The sequence below is a fragment of the Macaca mulatta genome, chromosome 4 (assembly GCF_049350105.2).
Source record: "Macaca mulatta isolate MMU2019108-1 chromosome 4, T2T-MMU8v2.0, whole genome shotgun sequence".
In the NCBI taxonomy this organism is placed as follows: Eukaryota; Metazoa; Chordata; class Mammalia; order Primates; family Cercopithecidae; genus Macaca; species Macaca mulatta.
Window position 1 is genome coordinate 21,566,778 of NC_133409.1, and position 20,102 is coordinate 21,586,879.

At 36.3% G+C, this 20,102-nt stretch overlaps 1 protein-coding gene across 1 annotated transcript in view; it reads right to left on the bottom strand.

The window, feature by feature from the left end:
- Positions 1-20,102, bottom strand: part of TRAPPC3L (trafficking protein particle complex subunit 3L) — a 45,388-nt gene that overhangs the window by 23,157 nt on the left and 2,129 nt on the right. The window contains 2 exon segments of the mRNA NM_001194514.3: positions 17,034-17,133; positions 19,978-20,075. Coding sequence (NP_001181443.1) covers positions 17,034-17,133; positions 19,978-20,075 — 198 coding nt within the window.

Consider the following 20,102-nt stretch of genomic DNA (forward strand, 5'->3'; position numbering starts at 1 on the left):
ATGCTGATAAGTATCTCTCTAAAATTTCTCCACCAAAGCTGGAGATTCACTTTTAATTATTTTTTTAATATTTTAATTATTAAACTTTTAATTATTAAAAATTTTAAAATAAATTTTGTTTGAAAGGAACACAAACATATTATTGGGAGGAGAAACACATTAAGCTATTATTTGTCATTAATATCTAGGAAAAAATAGCAAGCGAGGGTTTCAGACTAGGCTGGCCTTCAGTAAGCTGGAAACAGACTGTTCTTCTAGTCTTGTCCCTCAAAATGTTATCTTCAGACCGTCAACATCAGCATCGCGATGAAGCTTGTTAGAAATACAGAATCAGACAGTATCTAAGACCCGTTGAGTCAAGCCGGCAGTTTAACATAATCCTTGCTGATTCCAGTTCAAGTTAAATTTGATAACACCAAGGCAGTGGTTCTAAAATTTTGGTCCATATAAAAATCATCCGGAGGGCTTATTAAAATGTGGATTGCTGAACTCCACCTCCAGGGTGTCTGGTTCAGTAGGTCTGGAGTGAGGCAAAAGAATCTGCATTTCTAACAGGTTCTCAGGTGATACTGATGCTACCGGTCTAGTGACTACATCTTGAGAATAACTGCTCTACAGCACAGAGCAGGCTATTCTGGGGAAAGCAGGCTGTAAGAAACTCAGAATCTTGGGCTGCACTCCAGATCTACTGAATTGGTCATTAACCTGTCCAAGACTTTGGGGTGCCTTCCATTCATTCAAGGATACCTTTTGTCCTTTAGGGATATTTTAAAGTTTACTTCATGTAAGTTTTACATGTTTCTTGTAAACTCTATTTGTAGGTGTTTTCTTTGTTCCTATTGTAAATGGTTTCTTTTTTCCACTACATCTTTCTAAGTGATTGTTATCTGAGTATGTGAAAAGCTATTGTCTTATGTTTATTAATTTTATCTCTCTACTAATTATTTTATTGTTTGTAGGGCTTTTCAGAATTTGAAAGTAAACATTTTGCAACCTCTGATGACATAATCAATCTAGACAATAAATAATGAATTCTATACTATTAGGTGAAAGCAGAATGGGGTCAGACCTATGCAATTTGAAGCCACTCATCCATATTAGCATCACTAAAAATCAAACCAGATATTACGTGCCTTAGGAGGCAAGGCAAGAACAAATACACAGTACCACCTGTGAAATATTGTTGCCTAAAAAGCTAAACCTAATCAAGTATTTAGACATTACTGCTAGTTTATAGGAAATGTGAGTAACAGAAAACAAGGCAATTAGCCCCACAAGAAAACAACCAGGTACATCTAGATACAGAACATTCCATTTTACAGATGACTCAGTTTCCCCAAAGATTAACAGTATTAAAAAAGGAGAATGAAGGAGATATCAGTGACTTAATAACCAGATATGCTATATAGACCTTATTTGTATCTTGTTTCAAAACAACCACCTGTAACAAGATATCTTTGAGATATTTAGGAAAATATGAATATTAGATGATTTTTAGAGAATTATTAATTTTGCTATGTGTGATAATGGTGTGCTGGTTTATGTTTTTAAAAAGTTCTTCAGTTAGAGATGTATATTTAAATATTTATATGTGAACTGCCATGATGTTTAGAAGTTTCTTTAAAATACTCTAGAAAAAAGAAAGTTTAGGGAAAAAGCTGAAAGATGAAACAAGATTGGCAAAATATGGAAACTTTTGAAACTGGATGGCAGGTACATGGAATTCATTACATTATTCTCTTTACACTTGTATATGTTTGAAAATTTTCATAAGGTACACAACAAAATAAATGAAATCAGTTATTTTACTAAAGTTTCGTCAATCACCTCCTGCTTGGCTGGAGTTTACCTTCTAGTATCATTCTTAGCAAAGGCTCATAGGAACGCTATTCCCTGAATTCTTACATATTCAGCCTGTTGGCCTGTTCTCTAATTGAAGGACAGCTTGTCTGGTTCATACTTTCTCTACGTGAGTGTATTGTAAGCGTTACTTCATTGTCTTTTGTCATTGAATATTGCTGAGGTGCCACACCTTGATGTCTGATGCCATCTTTATTTTTTCTTTATTACTAACATGACATTTTATCCTATATTCTCATTGGTTTCTTTATCTTTCATGTCCAAAAATGTTAAATAGGCCTTTGGGTAGGTCTTTTTGGAACAATTTTTCCTGCTACAAGTTTACTCTTTCATTCTGGAGAATCATTTTCTTACATTTCAATAAAAGAGTTGGAAATTTTTCAACTTATTTTCCTTTCTGTGCTATATCATTTTCAAGAAACTATATTGTTTTGAATTTAAAACTAAACCACTCTATGTTACTACTGGAATTTCATTAATTTAATTTTAAAAACTAAGTCAACTTGAAGTCTTGGCTCTTGTTTCATCTAAGTGTCACAAGCATACTGGGAAGGAAGTATTACCTTTTCTATGTTTATAAATAATGCTAGAGCCCAAAAAGGCTAAGGTGGTTAAGCCATTGTTAAGTTATTGAGCATCAATTTGGACCTACATTTGTCTAATCCTAATTTCCATCACACAAATTCTGCCTCACTTTAGTATATTCTTGATTGTTCATATAACTTTTGAAAGCATGTTCCCTCATTTGTAAAATGAGGATGTTGAATTTGTACATCTCAAAGTCTCTTTCAACTCTGTTGTCCTAAATCTTACAGTCAGTAGTGTGTGAATTCCCAGTCAATTGGATTCTTAGTGTCCTCTTGGGAATAGAGGTCTATCTCCAAGTTTCCTGGCCTCTGTCTGGGCCCCTGGATTCTTTCCCATCCTGAACAGCTTTTCACCTTGGGTTTCTAAATACTTAGGATAGTTATACTCAAACTGTACTTCTACTGTATCACTGAAGTAAACTTTCCATTTTATTTTTTAAAAATTTCCTTAGATAAAAATGACAATTGATACAGAAGGAATTTTTGGCAGTGGAAAGTTTATAAAAGATTTCAAATAATCCCCAAACTTTAATTTTTATATATTTTAGAGTGCACCTTTCTTTCCGTCTGGCCAGCTATCTTTTTAAAATTTCAGGTTTCCTGAACCTACAACCACACCAATTCCAGAGAGAAATCTTCACAAGTTTTAAATTGCAATGAAAACTGAGATTAAAATGGGAAAATGAATTAATTACTTCACCTAATCACATTCACTGGGTCATTTTAAGAAATAGGATTAAGTCAGCAAAATAAGAACTCATGATATTGAGTAACAAGATAAATGCATTCTTTGGCAGTTTATAACCTATAAAATGGTGACTAGTTGCATTGTAAAAACATTCTGTGCCTATATTTTATCATAAAGACATGTGCTTCTGCAATCACAATAATTTCTGATAGTTTCAACAGAACACAATTATTTCTCTCAGGGGGTTCGTTGGTATTTGTGTCATGGAGGAAGAACGAGGGATAGTAATCAGTGTTTTAAGAAGGGTTACTTCCTTAAACAGTTGGCTAACTGTGAGTGGGTTTCACCGACCCTATGCATGAAGTCAAGCAATTAAAGAAATATATGCTTACAAACTGGTCAATTTCCATCTTCTTTTGAGAAATGTCCTCAAAAACACGGCCTCCTTCCCTACCTCTTTCCCTACAGACAAATTTGTTGTCCCAACTAAAGGTGAGATGGACTTTGTTTCAATCAAAACTGTTCCACTTTTATCATATCTCTCTAGTGTTTTCCACTTTTTTCCCAAATGGATTTTTATTTATTTGAAGCATGTAAAAGACATAAAATAAGAGGAAACTAGGGGTAGAATTTGGATGGAGGGTCTGGAGGAGTGGCAGCCTTAACCTGCAGCCTCACTTCCACAGGAATCACCCTAGAGTTCCATAGAACACAGTTAGGGAACTCTTCTTCTAAACAGTGGAGGCCCATTAGGATCACTCGGAGAGCATTTAAAAAGTTCTAATGCCTGTGCCTTATTCCCAGAGACCACAATTTAATGGGTCAAAAGTAAGTTCTGAACGTCAGGGTTTTTTGGAAAGCTCCAGGGGATTCTATGTAGGAGCTAGAATTGATAACCCTTGCCCTGGAGTATCACTGAGAGGTCAATGCAAGTCTGAACCAAATCTTACTTCTGACACAAACTAAACATCACACCAGGCAGGGATGGCCTGGAATTTGGTGTTCCTGATGTGTCTCTGAATCCTTAGACCCAGACAGACCTTGCTTTAGGGTTTTGTTTCCCAGGGTATTTACTTCATGGTTTTCTTTTCTTAATAAAGAATTTTATTGTAAATAGTTACATTAATAAAATGTTCCCAAAGCTATTGTTATTTTCAATCCACTTAGGTTTGTTTTAAAGTTCAGAATATGCCACTCCAAAATATTACCACTTTGACATGTATACTCATTCTTTTGAGTTAAAGGCACTTGAAAAGCAGCAGTCACAAGATTGCTCTGACCTTCCTGCTGTTTCTTAAAGGCAGGAGAAGAAATTCCCGTGCGAAGGATATCCTCCCTATACTAGAAATAAAGCAACACTCTTATCATCAAGGAGGGGCAAGTGAGGCTGAGAGGATTCTGTACAGATTTTATTAAAATCATTATTTTCTTCTTGCCTCCCCAAATAATTTAGTTGCCTTTTTGCAAATTACTATTCTTTGTCTAATTCAGTAGGTAAGTGTTCAACTCCTTGGGCCTCCATTTCTTTATTAAAGATTCCCATGCTATGTATTAAGTAAATGTATATGCTTCTTTTTCTGTTGATCTGTCTCCTGTCAATTTAATTCTCAGGATAACTTTTTTAAAAAGTCCTAAGAGGATAGAGGTGAAGTTTTGCCTTCCCTACAGTTTCATGAGTCAGTTTCACATGAGTTTCATCCAAATAACTTAAACAGCAGAAATAAAACCAATAATCTTCAATGCAAAGGCAGGGCAGCCTAGATATTCATGTGCTGGGATACTCGGAAGATTCAAAACTTCTCCCCTAGAAGGGAGAGCATTTGGACAAATGCCTAATGCATGCAGGGCTTAAAACCTAGATGACAGGTTGATAGGTGCAGCAAACCACCATGACACATGTATACCTATGTAAAAACCTGCGCGTTGTGCACATGTATCCCAGAACATGAAGTTTAAAAAAACTTCTCCCTTAGAGCATTTTTAGTAATAGAGCAAAAATGACATCTACATGCAGCCAGATTTCTTGTAAGTCCTGATTATGAACAAAAATGGAAGATGGACATTCATAAGGAAAGTGAGAGGCAGTGCTAAGTTATTTAGTGACTTGTAGAATTAGTAAGAATCAAGCCCTAAGAGATTATTCTCTGTGACCAAAGAAAAAATAATATTATGCAAATGCAGTCATAATAAAAGTTTAAGGGTAATTCCCTTGCAGGTGCTTTGCCTTCATGTTGGAACTCTGCCATAACAGTGGATGTGGCCTTCTGGGTTTGATCCAATCAGTCTCAAAATCCACAGAGCTTGTGGTTGTACGCATATGCTTTTCCACAAAAGAAAATTTCCTACATTTTTCCTCTTTCATCCCGCCCAGAGGTACAAAACAGAATAGAACAAATGTGTGAGTGATTATATAAGGCAGTTCTTGCCTATTCAGTGGGGAGAAACAAGCCTAAGTGGTTATGCTTGTTTAAACAAGTATCATATTTTTAATAATCTCTCTGCTATATTTCTGACCCAAATTGTAAGATGTCTTAAAATAATTTATAAATTGCTTTGCTTTTGCTATGAATATTCATCATTTTTTAAATATTGAGAATTTTATTACCACAAAGAATTTTTCTTTCCTTTTAATTGATTTCCGCTCCCTTCTCTATTCAAAACTGCTACTAAATAGGAAAATGGTCTGACATTCAGCTAACTGTGATGCCAGCCTTCTCTGGAATGTTGTGTTGTGTTGGGCTGTGACTTCCATGGAATTCAATTCCTGTTTACCAAGGGCTCCCACTTATTTTATTTTAATATAGTATTTTGAAAAGAGTGGAAAAAAGAAAAGCAATTCAATAGGCTCTTACAACTAGGGTTTGAGTTAGCCTTTGAAAAACAGTAAGAGCAAAGAAAGATTTTATATTTAGGCTTATCTGATGAGCTTCCTTTGTTGTTGTTGTTGTTGAGGGATTAAAGGGATGAGTAATCTTAGCAAAATGCTGAGAATCAGGCATATATGGTGCTTTAACCCTTGGGTCCTCCCTTGCTTACACTGTGCTGAGAACTGCTCTCTCTGACCAGGTCTCCTATTTGTGAACCTGCATTCTCCACATTTATCCCGACTCTTCAGGTTAATAACTGAACCTCTCACTTGGCTTTGCTGTACCCCTTCAGCTCTGTACATTGTAAGGAATGCCTGGGTTGCAAATCTTACTAGACCCTGGGGATTCTGTTCCATTCCAATAGCTGGGTTTCCTACTTCAATCTTTTGGCTGGGGTGGGAGGCATGTACAATAACAGCTAATTTCTCAAGTATCTATTTACATGTTATTCTAAGATAAGACAGTGGTGAGATATCAAAAAATTTTAGCATCTTTGTAATGAACAGAGTCACAACTGTTGGCTGTCTGATGGAAGTTAATATGGGGTAACCTCCATGCACCCTCCTGCTTCCCAGGATTCCCTTAAGGATTTCCTGTCAGGTTGCTTTTGGTAGACAGAGCACTGTGTTGCTCGAGGTAAAGTAGATTGGAGCTGAGTGGAAGTTGTCCACCACTCGTATCTGCCTTCAGTATCTATGTGGAGAGCACAGAATCCCCTCTCTGTGTCTTGCAAGGCAAAAGTTACATGTCATCTGGTGAGGTTAACAGGTAGGCAGTTGCCGTGATGTGCCTTCAGCCCTCATGAGGTGAATGCAGCATGAATGAGTCACTTTTTCAGAGGACCATGAGCAAAAATCAGTCTTCACAATATCAGTGAGAGATTTTAACCAAGTGAAGGGCAGAGATTGCATGAAAATAAACAGGTCCTAAGTCTTTTATTTTATGGCCCCCAGGCTGCATTTCTGAGCCTATACCTTAAAGTAAGTTGTTGTGTGTAAGAGAAGGAGTGTTGAGGAATGGAAAGCAACTCTAAAACTGAGGTTTAAATATTCATCCTAGTAAAAGAAAGAACATTCAGAGGACAGGAAAAAAATGCCTCCCCATTTTGTGCACAGCATTATGATGGCAGTGAAATTCAAGTGTTGTGCATTGTACCGGGTGTGTTACATCTAGACTTAGACCCAGAATTGTGAAATACGGTAACTTTTAGAGAAGTATTTGTTTTTAAGATACATGTTATTTAGAAAATTAAGGAAGCCAAATATAATCAGAAAAAAAGGAAAGCAAAGTAAGTAAAATACAGAAGCATAAGGAACTCCGCCCCCCCCACCCCACCCCACCCCTTTTTTAAGAGAAAGGTAAAAACAGCCTAAGATATGTTGCTGTCTCTGACTTGAATGCCCTGGTTTAAGTTCATTTTATCTGGGCACTTTTCCCTATTCACATTAAAAATCAGATTATCTCTGGTAACATTCTTTGAAAAAAAAATACACAGAATGTCAAGAGAAATGACTGAAAAAGACTTAGAAAAAAGAGTAACAAAAGAAAAAACCCCACAGGATTAGATGACCAGAGCAAACTTTTGTAATTCATTCCTTTATAAGAAGTTCAAAGGGAAACCTAATACTATCTATTGTAGCACAACATCATTTTTCTTAGGAGAATTTGGTTATCTCCCTTCTACCAACCGTTCCTCTGAGCTCACTGTCCTGAGTAATGTTAGCCCCACTCTTGCTAATGGTCTAAAATATTTACTTTGCATTAACAATGTGGTTTCACTTGACTGCTTCCAAGTGCAGAGGTATTTTATTTTGAAGCGTTTGTTTTCTTTGTTATTATCTGCAAATATATAACAAAGACAGTTTTTTCTACTTCAATATCTTATAGTTAGCATACTAAATGGAGTCTGCAACACTAGTTATTTGCCCCAAATTCTAGCTCTGAAACAAAGAAAAACAAACACCAGCATCAGTAAGATAAATACTGTGAGCAGAAGATTCATAGATAAAGTGAGACTCATATATATATACACACACACACACACACACACACACACATATCTGTTACTAATTTCCTAGACAAGGAACAAGATATTTATCAATTACTTTGTCCTGTTTTGGAAAATCTTGGAATGTTTTTCATACCCAGATTCCCTTCCTGAGGGGCTCCCTGTGATTGCCATGTTCTGTCTAATTATCCTGCCATTCTGGCCACAGTTAATGGATTAGGGTGGGCATTTTGAGCCTGGACAGTCAGTTCACAGTTTGGCTAGGGCCCTGGAAGTGAGCTAGCATGAAACTCTACCTAACACAGGGCTAGTGATTGGCTGGACAGGTTAAAGACTCTCTTTTGGGGACTTTAAATATGAAACACATAGAGAAAGTCACAGTTTGGGTGATTGGGCAGAATGCAAATGACACCCAGAGAAAAAAGAGTAAGCAGAAGCCATGAGGCAACAAAACTGTGAAACACCAGAAGCAATGAGGTGGAGAGAAGGAAAAGAAAAATGGAAAGATATTATTAGGTAATTATAAGAGCAGAACAAGCAGAGAAGGTTTGAGTCACGAAAATGGCACAGGACTGAAGTAGAGAACCACAAAGGCTTGCTGCTGAGGGTTCAAGATAGACTAAAACTGGAAGGATTTTCCAATTTTTGTTCTTTCATGGGGTCTGATTATTGTGTCCCAGAATATCTCTACGATAAACCCTAAAGATCTGACATAAACTAAATGCTGGTAACCTAAAGGAGTCTACCTAAAACAATTTGGCTCCATGATGAATTTTAGGATAATTTTCAAGCATTTTCCATAATAATATGAAGCGCACTATGTAATGATTTGATTACCTACTTAATATCTGCATTTGAAATCACAATTGACCTCAGAGTAGCAGAATGATTATCTCTCTTCTGAAACATACTACACTCATATAATAAATGATAATGGAAAAACAATAATAAATATATAACTTAATATAATTATAATTTATTTATATTTGATTTATATTTAATTTTAAAATACAATATAATAAACAATAATAGAAAACACAAATGTTTCAATAAAATTATCAAGTTGAGTTCGCTATCATTATTTAATAAGAATCAGTTATTTTCCTGTTCAGGATCCTATCGCAGTTTAAATCTTGTTGTTGTGGATTTGTTATTGTGAACAGCCAGGTACTTTTAGAGTGCTAATTTTCAATGTAATGAATATTGCTTGAAATAAGAGGGCAGCTTCTGCATGTGGTGTTAGTATTGAGCAGACAGGGTGGGAGTCTTTCATTTAGAGACAAATGTGGACCACTGCCCTCTTCTGGACAGACTAGGAGGAGCAACAGGATGTAGATGAGTGAAAAGTTCTTCAAGTATTTTCTAAGTTCACTTCAACAATATTTAATAAATGTCAACAGGTGTGGATTTACCTGGTGAACCAAATCCCAAGAATGCTATAAATGATCCCTCCTTTGGAAAAACTTACAGATCTGATGGGGAAATGAAATTGCAAATGAAAGATAACTTCACTGGTTAATACAATAAAGAATCAAATTTAAAAACTTTACTAGTATTATCATAACTTTGGGAAACTGTATTACTTCCATTTTTGTGAAACATTTTTGCTTTCTTTAGATGGAGACTGGAATTATGTACAAAATAAGCTGGTCAACAGCAAATCGTTGGAAGATCAACAGGCACAAAACACGATAAAATTGAATTTCACAAACTGATTGAAACATTAAACTAAAATGCAGACTTACATTGCTCTGCTTTCATAATAAAGATAGTTTAAGTAAGGTTAATCATGGGTTCCCTTACCTGTGCATTTTTGCTTACTTAACACTACAACTCTTGCCTCACGTAATGAAAACTAATTATCTCCCTTTGGCACAGAAAGACCTAATGAACATTTCAGAAAGTGAACTTGGTTAATTTAAAGCCTATGAGGCCCACTGGCAGGCTTTAAGTCTAAGCCTCCAGCTACATCTTTCACTGGGTGGTAGCTTAAGGGCCAGTCTGCCATTTATCCTTGCATATCACCACCTTGGGCTTCCAGGGAAGAAAGTACAAATTATTGGCAGGTGATATTCTGGAGTTCTTGGCCACAGTGTCGTTTAACAGTGCTTCCAACAGTAATCAAATAGAGAGAGTAGATTTATAGTCATTGGAGGGATTCAGAAAGGGAACATAGATTTGGTTGTAGAAGTTGAAGAAATTTATAGGAAAAAAGAGGTAGTGGTTGTATTTAACAAATTTCACAGTATTTAACAAAAAGTCTTTATTTCAGAAGAAAAGTTTGCACACTGAAAATTGTGCTCTTCAGCCTATTTTGTGTCTTCAGTGGCAGGAAGTTGACACCACTCTAGCAATAAAAGCAGGTGGCTTCCTTTGCCATCTCTTCCTTCCACCAGACAGCTAGATTTGCACTGAGCGGCCAGATTCATTCCAGCGTGGGAGAGCAGGTGGAACAGGGTCAAACACGAGGCCACCAAAATATAAGATGGCCATAGAAATGTAAGTAACAATCAGGATGGCTCATGGCTTCTGTGCTGGTTGTCAGATTATTGCCTCTCAGCTTAAAACCTACTGTTCAATGCCCTGCTTGTAATGCTAGAGCTCCATCATGCAAACATTTGTCCTTGGCCAGAAGAAGGTGTTGCAGGGACACTGCGGGAAGAAGGGGCTTTTCTTCTGTCTCTAGCGTGCCTTTTGTTGGCTTGCTCCTCCTTAAGAAGTGGAACTCTGTCTAAAAAGGATTCCTCCTTTGGGTGCTCATTCTCACCCCTAAATTCTATAGTGTGGTTTTTTCCCCCTTTCTCAGTAACTAATCCCCTGTAAATAGCTAATAATGTTTTCTACTCAACCTTTCATTTTGAAATAATTGTGTGATTCCCATCTCCTGACTGAACCCTCTCTGGCTCACCTTCCAAGCTGTGGGTCTCCCCTCTGAAAATGTCTAATAAAATCAGATTTGGATATCCCTGTTGAAGTGTCAAATCAGTGCTTCTGAGCACAAATCTGTATTGGCGATTGGCAATCATAGCCCTCATGCTGTCTCCATTCTAAAGTGGCTCAGGAGTTTTGGCTTGAAATGTTTTCATTCATCCCATAGATTCAGTCCATAGCAGTCTTGTGCATTCAGATCAGAAGCAGAAAAAAATGTATATGACTAGTATGATTTGCTGAAGTTTTTCTGCATATACTCAACTCTAATCTCAAATGGACCATTTTATTGAAATAAAAATGATTTATCCACTGGGAAAAAAATTCCCTCTGCTATTTTGTTTTCTCTCTGGATTATGTGCTTAAATCTTTTGCCCTAGAGTTTTCGCTTACAAAATTCACCACTTAGATTTACTTCGTTGCTTTAGGCACCCTCATTCATATTGCTTCTTATGACCATTTCCTTGATTTTTTATTACTCATCCCCCAAAATCATTGCTCACATTATTTAATTAAGGTAAAATTTCAATTTATACTATAAAAGGAAAAGATCTCCTCTTTTGCTTTCCAGAATTTCCAACAAGCACAGTATATTAGATGCTGATTTTTTTAACCTAAAAGTCAGGGTTTCAAGTTTTTAAAGTCTTTTTATGCTGTGTTTAAAAATCCCCTCTTACAGTGAAAACAAAGTAATGTGATATTTACACTGAAAAATGATAAATTCCCCCACGTCCCTCAGAGTAATCATCATATTGACATGGACTTGAGAGCAAAAAGCTTCCCCAACTTTGACAAACATAATTTGTGCAAGGCCAAGCAGTTATAAACACTGTCAGTAACTAGAAGGTATGGATGCTTTGCAGGAGGCTTTGGAAGCTACATTCACCACACTCAGTTATTTATGATTATAATTCAATGTGCAGATGGTAGCTAGTGAAAGTAGTACCCGAAATTCAGGAGAGTGACAGCTGAAAGAGGTCTCTTCTGAAAAATATGGAAACCGACGTTTGGACAGCCTAAGCAACTTGCTCAGAGTCACGCAGTGGGAATGTAAATCAGCAGGATGTGGACTCTTCCTTTTTAATCTCCACTACATTGGACATGGTTAGGCCAGTGCTCATCTACTGATGAGGATCGCAGCTCCTTGTGTCCAAATTACTTTCAAAAGACAACATGATTATAGTTATTGTCAAACCTAGCCTTTGTAATCATCTTGATTTAAATGATCAAGTTTATCTCTAATTAGCTTCTCCTAATAACAAAACTGTTTTATCATAAATGTGTTTGGAAACCCTAAAATATAGGAGGTTTTTGGTTCTTTGATCAGAGACAGGTGCAATTGCACTTTCTGCTTTCCCTTATAATAAACAGAAAGATATACAGGTGTGTAAGTAAGTTAAATTATCTAATATTTCATTACTACAACTAAAATCAGCTATGGTAATTCTACTGCACATTACACATTTTCATTTAGAGCAACTACAAAATTTTTCTCAGAACAATTATCATAGTAGAAAAAAATCTTTAAAGACACATTTTAAATAATCAGTTCGTAGAGAAAAACTACAATAAGGTCAGAAGAATTCAATTCTAAGCTGGGTGTTCTTACTGTGTCCATGGTGATAGCATATAAGTCTCAATTATACTATCAGTAAAATGGGGCTAATGACAGATGATAGATGTTCTTTTTATTTCAGAAGGTTCTTATAAAGGAAATACAGGTAATAGGTAGGAGTTACTTTGAACTTTTATAAAGAAAATATCAATGCTATTAAAGTTTTTCAATATCGTGTTATAATGCTGCTGACATTAATTTTCAAAATAAATTAGTCTTATTTAATATTTGTAGTTGTACTTTGAAGTAACCACCACAAAAAGTTGTTGTATATGATAAAATTCTGTTTTAAAAATGGATGCATTTTAATGTTGTGGGAACTAGACTTTATAATTAGCTTGGCATCTTTTTTTATATATAAAATGCAAGGCCAACTAAAGATTTTTGCCTTCAATGATTTGGCCCTTGCCGTGGGATTTCTTTTCAGACCACTAGACGGCGCAACTACAGGTCTACTACATGTTAAAAGACATCGTCAGAGGCCTAATGACAGACCAACCTCCTCTTTGAAGAAAAAAACAAGTGAGGAGAACAAGAGAGAGGAATGTTATGAATACCTGAAGTTACACAGTCCTTCTCTCACAAAGGCAGAGGTGTGCAGAGTGCAGCGTAAGTTCAGGAAACCTGTTCCTACATGCAGTCTTTTTAATAACTCAGAGGCAGGGATCACTTCTCCTGTCTGGGCATAGGTTTCTTCATCTAGTCAATTCTCTTTAAATGCATTCCTTCTCTCTCTTTCCTTCCCTGGAGACAGAACAGAGATCATGAGTTCTATGGCTGCCATGGTCTCTAGCTGCTCAGTACTTGAGAAGGATGATAATGGTGTTCGGTAGAAGTGTGTGGTCTGAGAGGGCAGCCAAACAAATTTCACAGCCATTAGGTTCTATTCCTGACTCTGCCATGCTCTGGGAGCAGCATGTGACTACAGTAAACTTCTTCTGAACTTGGCCTAGTTCTCTGTAAAACTGACTGTATCATTTGACATCTGCCTCCTCTGAGCAGAGTTTACAAGGATTAATGAGATAATGCTGCCAACAGGCCCGACGTTTGAATGAAAGCTGCTAATTATTAACAAAGCCTCAGTGGGCAGGTCCATAACTAAAGTCTGACCTTTCATCTTTGTCAAAATGCTCCTTAAATGGGTGACATTATTGCTACAAATAAAGGAACATTTTGTTGGAGAGGTAAAAATGATTAAGAGGAAGGACATCAGGCCTTTGAAGGAAGGTGCAAAGAGCAGGGACAACTGTCCTACACTAGAGAAGGGTGAAGGTGATGAATATTCTCCTCATTGACAAGAAAGAATCTTGCATAGGAGTGGAAGTGGATCTTTTTCCTGTTCACTGAGGACAGAAGACACAGGAAGGAATTCATCAGAATGGTTGATAAGACATGAAAAGCTTAGAGAAGGGATATTTGGAAAGCAGATGTTGTACATGTTTCTAATAGGTGAGAATCAAACAGACTTGTTTCTAACTTGGTGAAAATTGTGTACCATTAGGAGGTCAAATTTCATTAGAAGCTTCTTTACTCTTTTGAAGACAGAATATGATTTTTGAATATAATTTCTAAATGGGGAACATTCTGGATTTTTTTCATGGGTCTCTTCCTGCTGAGATACGAATTCATTTTCTTTCTTATGCTCTCCATAGAACATTTCTTACTCGATTCCTCTTCAACCTTTTCTTTTTTAATCTGGAGCATTGAAAGAACTCTTGTTCTATTTCCACATATTGAAGACTCCATTATCAGGTAAAGTGAGGAGTTCCTCATGGAAGGGACCCGAGGAGCCCTTGAATGTGTTGGGCAAGGTGAGGAGCATTCCCAGGCTACCTCTTGCAGAAGAAAAGCAACTTCCCAAGGGGCCTGAACAAAAGACTGCTTTGATTCCTTCTTCCTCCTTCCTCCCCTCTTCCCTTCATCTTTTCTTTTCTTTCAACTAATTTTTATTGAGTATCTACCTGGTAAGAAGGCCTACATTACGCCCCACATAAACATGTACTTCCTATTGGCATATTTAACTTGACTTTCAGCTCTGTAATTTTCCTGCGGCTAATAGAGAAATATCCTGATTGAGGACCACAGGTAGCAAGAAAGTTTTACATGAAACTTCTTAGACACCTCTAGGAAGGATTTATATGGGATATTTGTTAGCAGCTATTTTGAACTTAATGACACTAATTTTTAAAAGTTATCGTTTTTATTTTCTACTAGAGAAGCCTTGTTCCTTTATGTTCCTCTAATTAAAGTGAATATGTGGAATTATTTCTTCTGAGTTCCTTCAGAAGCTTTGCAGTGATTTGGATGGTGCCCTCAGTGCCAAGAATAGACAGTAAGAAAGAACCAGAGAATCCTCCCATTACACTGCACTATTCTAACTGGATCAGCCAATATTCTCTGGGCCAAGGGCATTTACAGTATTGAGCATATTTCAGATGATCTCTGACCCTACATCGTGTGATAGAATGTAATTCCAGATTCTCAGCAATGAGGTTGTATATGCTTCTACTTCCAGTTGGTTACTGCTCTTTTTTCAACAGATTTTTCTTTTGCTCTGTTAATCATCTTCTTAAATAAATAAGTGAATACATTAATAAATGGAAAAAGATGTATACCATACATATACAAACATATCCAGAGGAATAAAAATTTTTGCTAGTTGTGCTAACATATCTTTAGAATGAAGTCTCCAAATCGCCCTTGAAATTATTTTCTTCAAATGTTCAAAGTCTAACAAACAACCTTAAACACATGAGTCAGGTTTTATTTTCCACATTCTGTAAGTTTTCAGATTATTGGTCAATGTTCTACCACCATATGAATTTGCAAGACAAAGTCTTAAACTTTTCTCTTTTTTTTTTTTTTTTTGAAACAAGGTCTCACTCTGTCACGCACGCTGGAGTGTAGTTGAATGATCTCGACTCACTGTAACCTTCACCTCCCAGCCTCAAGTCATCCACCCCTCAGCTTCCTGAGTTGTTAGGACTATAGCTGTGCCACCACGCCCGGCTAATTTTTGTATTCTTTTGTAGAGATGGGATTTCATCATGTTGGCCAGGCTGGTCTTGATCTCCTGAGCTCAAGTGTTTTGCCCACACTAAGCTAAGGGGATGAATTTTGGCAAAGATCAAGAGGGAGTCATTCTCAAACCAATCTAATTATCCTCATTATAGAAAGACTGTGTCTTACTAATCAAAGAGCCTAGAGGGCTACCAACTAGAAATGCAGCAACACACAACCATCTGCATTTATATATTACAAGTATTTACTTTCCATTAAAACAGCTGTTATTCTTGTAGTATTGCCCATATAATTAGTTTCATTAAAAAATGTTTTATTTTATTTTTCAAACTACTGTTTTGGGATCTTACTTATATTCTGACAATATAGAAAGGGACTTTTTCCCCCAACCTGGTTAGTGGTGTGATAAACTCACTGCGCTAAGGTTGGAAGATACTCGGATAACAGTTTCGACCGCATTATCACTAGCCATGAAATAATACAAGTAATAATATCAGTAAATGGAAAAATCTTTCATTTGGATTGTATTTTTAATGTAGAATTTTTCCCCACATATACTATTATTTACTGTTCATCATATTATCAAATTATTTCTGGAACTTAATTTTCTTATCTGGAAAATAGGGATAGTAACTCCAGTTCTGCCTACTTCAGAGGGTTACTGTGACAATGAAAGACAAAGAGTATGTAAAACTGCATTTATGCTCAGAAAGCATGATGGTATAGAATGACAGCCATTCATGCACAGAGTCAGTTCAGCCATATATAACAATATTAAGGACTAGGAGAGGAAAAAAAATGAGACTGACTTAATTGCTCAGTTATGTAAACCTGGAGACATGTGTATCTTCTGAGTCTCCTACAAATTAACAACACTACATTAATAACCATAGGCCAAGATTTTTTAAATGCTGGCTGAAGACGCATTTTCCAGTTGGATTTCTAATAACAGTGAGCTAATCCTGGATAATTCCTAGTTGTCTTCTATATATCAGGGCTATGAAAGTTCTTAGAACAAATATATTTACAGGAAGTTCTATTTTTCTCTTGGGAAAATACTCTGGGAATGACTAAACAATATTCTCTGATACTACCAAAAACCATCTCCCTCCATGTGCTGAAAATGATCATAGAGAAACTGGTTTGGGGCATGCATGTTGTAAGGTTGCCCTGTTGCACTCCCCTTTTGTTTACCTTCTGAAAACGCTTTTCCCACTAGAAGACATACACTCTACACACTCCTGTAGTCAGGAAAATCTATAGTTGCTTAGATGCATCTTTCAGTTCACAGTAGCTTTATCTCTGTGCTGAAATAAAATGCTTTTCAATTAGAATCTCCTTTCTCAGCACCTAACAATGAATGCAGATGGAACCTGTCCAATCTGAGCAGAAAAACCACCAAACTTAAAAATAATCAGAGATTTTCAAGACATATCGACAGAGCTAAAAACATAGTTACCTGGGCAATTATGTCCGTAATTTCTGAATAACTATGGCATCTTCCCACACAGGATCGAGCCAGAAAGTCTTCTACAAGCCGTGTTCCAATGCCGTAACCCCTATGGATGAAGGAAAGAGTGTGGTCTGAAAATTCTAAGAAATTAGTGAAGTCTATCAGTTTTTAAGAAGTGATTTGTGTGTTTAGCACTTGTGCAAGAGACTCACAAATCATACCAAATATGAAGAGTCAAAATGGCTTTTGGCCGTGGGCTTCTTATTCGTCCCACAGACCACAGAAGCAGAGAGGAACACACCGAGGAAATATTAACTGGTCTCCTACAAGCAGAATAGTCTGCCTAGAATCAAGACTGGCCCAAACTTGACAATGTAAATTAAAATTAAGGAAGGCTGGTGTCTGTAGCCTAATGTTTCTCAGTGGCAACTAATTCTCTCATCATTAGCTATGATGGAAATCAAATGAGAGTCTAGCTAAAGTGTCTGCTACATGTGTGATACCCGGATGCTCGCTCTTCTCTTAGCATTGTTATCAGGGTAGAAGGGCAGGCATTTCCAGGATGAGCTCTGGAAGGAGGGGAAGAAAGGAGCAGAACAAATTTTTGTTGTCAGTGAAAGTTTCGGCAACTTCAGACTCTGAAGTTTACTAAGAAAAAAAACCTCGTTTTTCATTCCAGGGAAACAAACTATGGGACTTGGGGGAAGGTATTGTATTATCTCCACCCCAAGAAAATAGCTCTAGTAGTGTCTGAAGTACAATTTTGAGGACCTGCGATTGAGATGTGATTATACACACACTGAATATGTAGCTAAGGTGGCTGAGCACACACTTTCAACAAGATAAACTGAGAAACGACTAAATTTCCCAAAAGGATACAAAGAAAGGTCAGAGTCTCTGTCTTATAAGAACATGCAATCTAGCTGAGAAAATGTGACCTTCAAGGTGGAAATCAAATGGAAACTGTTTTTGCCAAACCTCTATCACAAAATTGGTCTTTTAATTTCACAGCCACATGTACATAGACAAGTGAAACGATTTCCAGTGGAGCCACAAAACGCCCAATGAGACACCACAGTGTTCAGAGGCAATGATTACTCCAGAGGCTCTAAAACAGAGATGAAATCTTTGGTGACTAGGTGGTTGGAGGGAGACAGATTTGATGTGAGAGTGCTTATGAATTCAATGAATCTTGTGAGATATCCTATTTATATTTCTGAGTGGATAGAAATATTCAGTTTAGCTTCCTTGACTTTAGAGAAAAATGGTTTATAATTTCAGCCAAGAAGCTCACGCTGCAAAGACTTTTAACAATCAACATGTCTACTCTACAGAAATAGTTGTATCAGGATTAAAAAATATTTCCAGTGTTTTCTAATTATCACTTTGCATATCCATAGCTCAGCCACTGGGAATAGTGGTCAGAAGCCAAAACGTTAATGAGCTGTGCTATATCTACACATATTGCTTTGGTCAAAGGGTATGTTTCTGCGAACTAGATATTTTATAAATTAAAAATGTAAAAGGGTCTCAGCAGAAGCTATTAAGGAAATCTAAATGTGAATTTTTTTCTTAAGGAAAGATCTTTCTGCTGCTTCTCAAAAATTTATTCTTTAATATTTCATTCATGTTTGTTAAATGTATACTCAATTAGCTAACCGAAGGTATTTTTTTAGTCAAATAAGTGAGCTTTTTTATTATTCACAGCTTTTTCACAAAACAATGCAAGTTTAACGTAAGTCAAATAAAACGAAGTAATTTCTGGAAATGCTATGTCAGATATTTAAGTGTGACCTTAGTGTAAAATAACCTTAACATTCCTCACAGCTATAGACAGTTCAGCTAACAAAGTGACCGAGAAATCTATAGGTGGACAGTTGGACAGTTCTCTTCTTTGTGAATGCCCTTGACTAATTAAGTAGAAATGCAAAAAAAAAAAAAAAAAAAAAAAAAAGCATATGTACAAAATAAATTAGAACTTTTTAAAAAGAAAAATAATATGCATACAGAAAGAAGAAAAATGAGAGTTTTTAAAAAAGATTTTCAATCTTTATGTTGTCTTTTTCTGTATTTCAACTGAAAATACAATGAACCCTTTTAAAAAGCTCTAAAATGTTAGGCTAAATTTCCCCTTCAATCTGCCTAGATAAATCTTCTAACCAGTACACATTTTCCAGTCTTTCCTCTGTTAGAGTCCTCTTCAGAGTTTATAATTAGAAGCTCAAAAACCATTGACAGATGTTTTATTGTTTGGCAATCATCTGATGATCACATAGTTATTCAGAGAAAATCAAAAGGTAGAATTTGTGCAGGAGGAATCTCCAATAATAAAGACAAAGAGAATGGGTCTCATTTAAAAAGGAAGAAGTGAGTTTTTCTACCTAATGTGTTTTTAAGAAAAGCATAGTAAGGATTAAAAAACATTCAAACAATAAAAATGCTATCTCAAACAAAATAAACTCTCCCTTTAATTCATAATTCCCATTTTCTCCATCTTCCCTTTAGGAAACTACCATTATGAGTTTCTTACATATCTTTCAATAGATGGTCTGTGCTTGTGTAAGCATATATTTATATTGGAAGGAGTTGTGTTGGAACAAAAGACTTCTGAAAAGAATAAATTTGATGTTCCCTCATGTTGTTAATAGAACAATTTCAATTTTACCACATATTTTGCTTATAAGCAACTCTTCAGTCACTTAAGAAATGATTTCTAACTAAAGAGAAAACATCCCACACTTGATATTTGTAGGAAAAAATTCCTTCCTATTACTTTATTCTATCAACCCAAATGGCACTTGTAAGAAATTATGTTCAGCTTTCAGATGTGATTAATTGAGATAGAAGAACCACTGGTGAAATGAAGCAAGGGAAGTCATCAGAGGCAGCAAGAATGCAGGTGATGTAAGAAACAACAGACATTCAATAAGAATGAAGGACTTTCACTTACATTTTATCTAAATATTGGTTCACATCTTCATCTTTCTCATAATCCTTACACAGCTGGGCAACCAGAGCTCCATAGGTAAGGACAAAGAGATCTTTATTCTGGAGAAAAAGGGGTAGTTTCTTGTT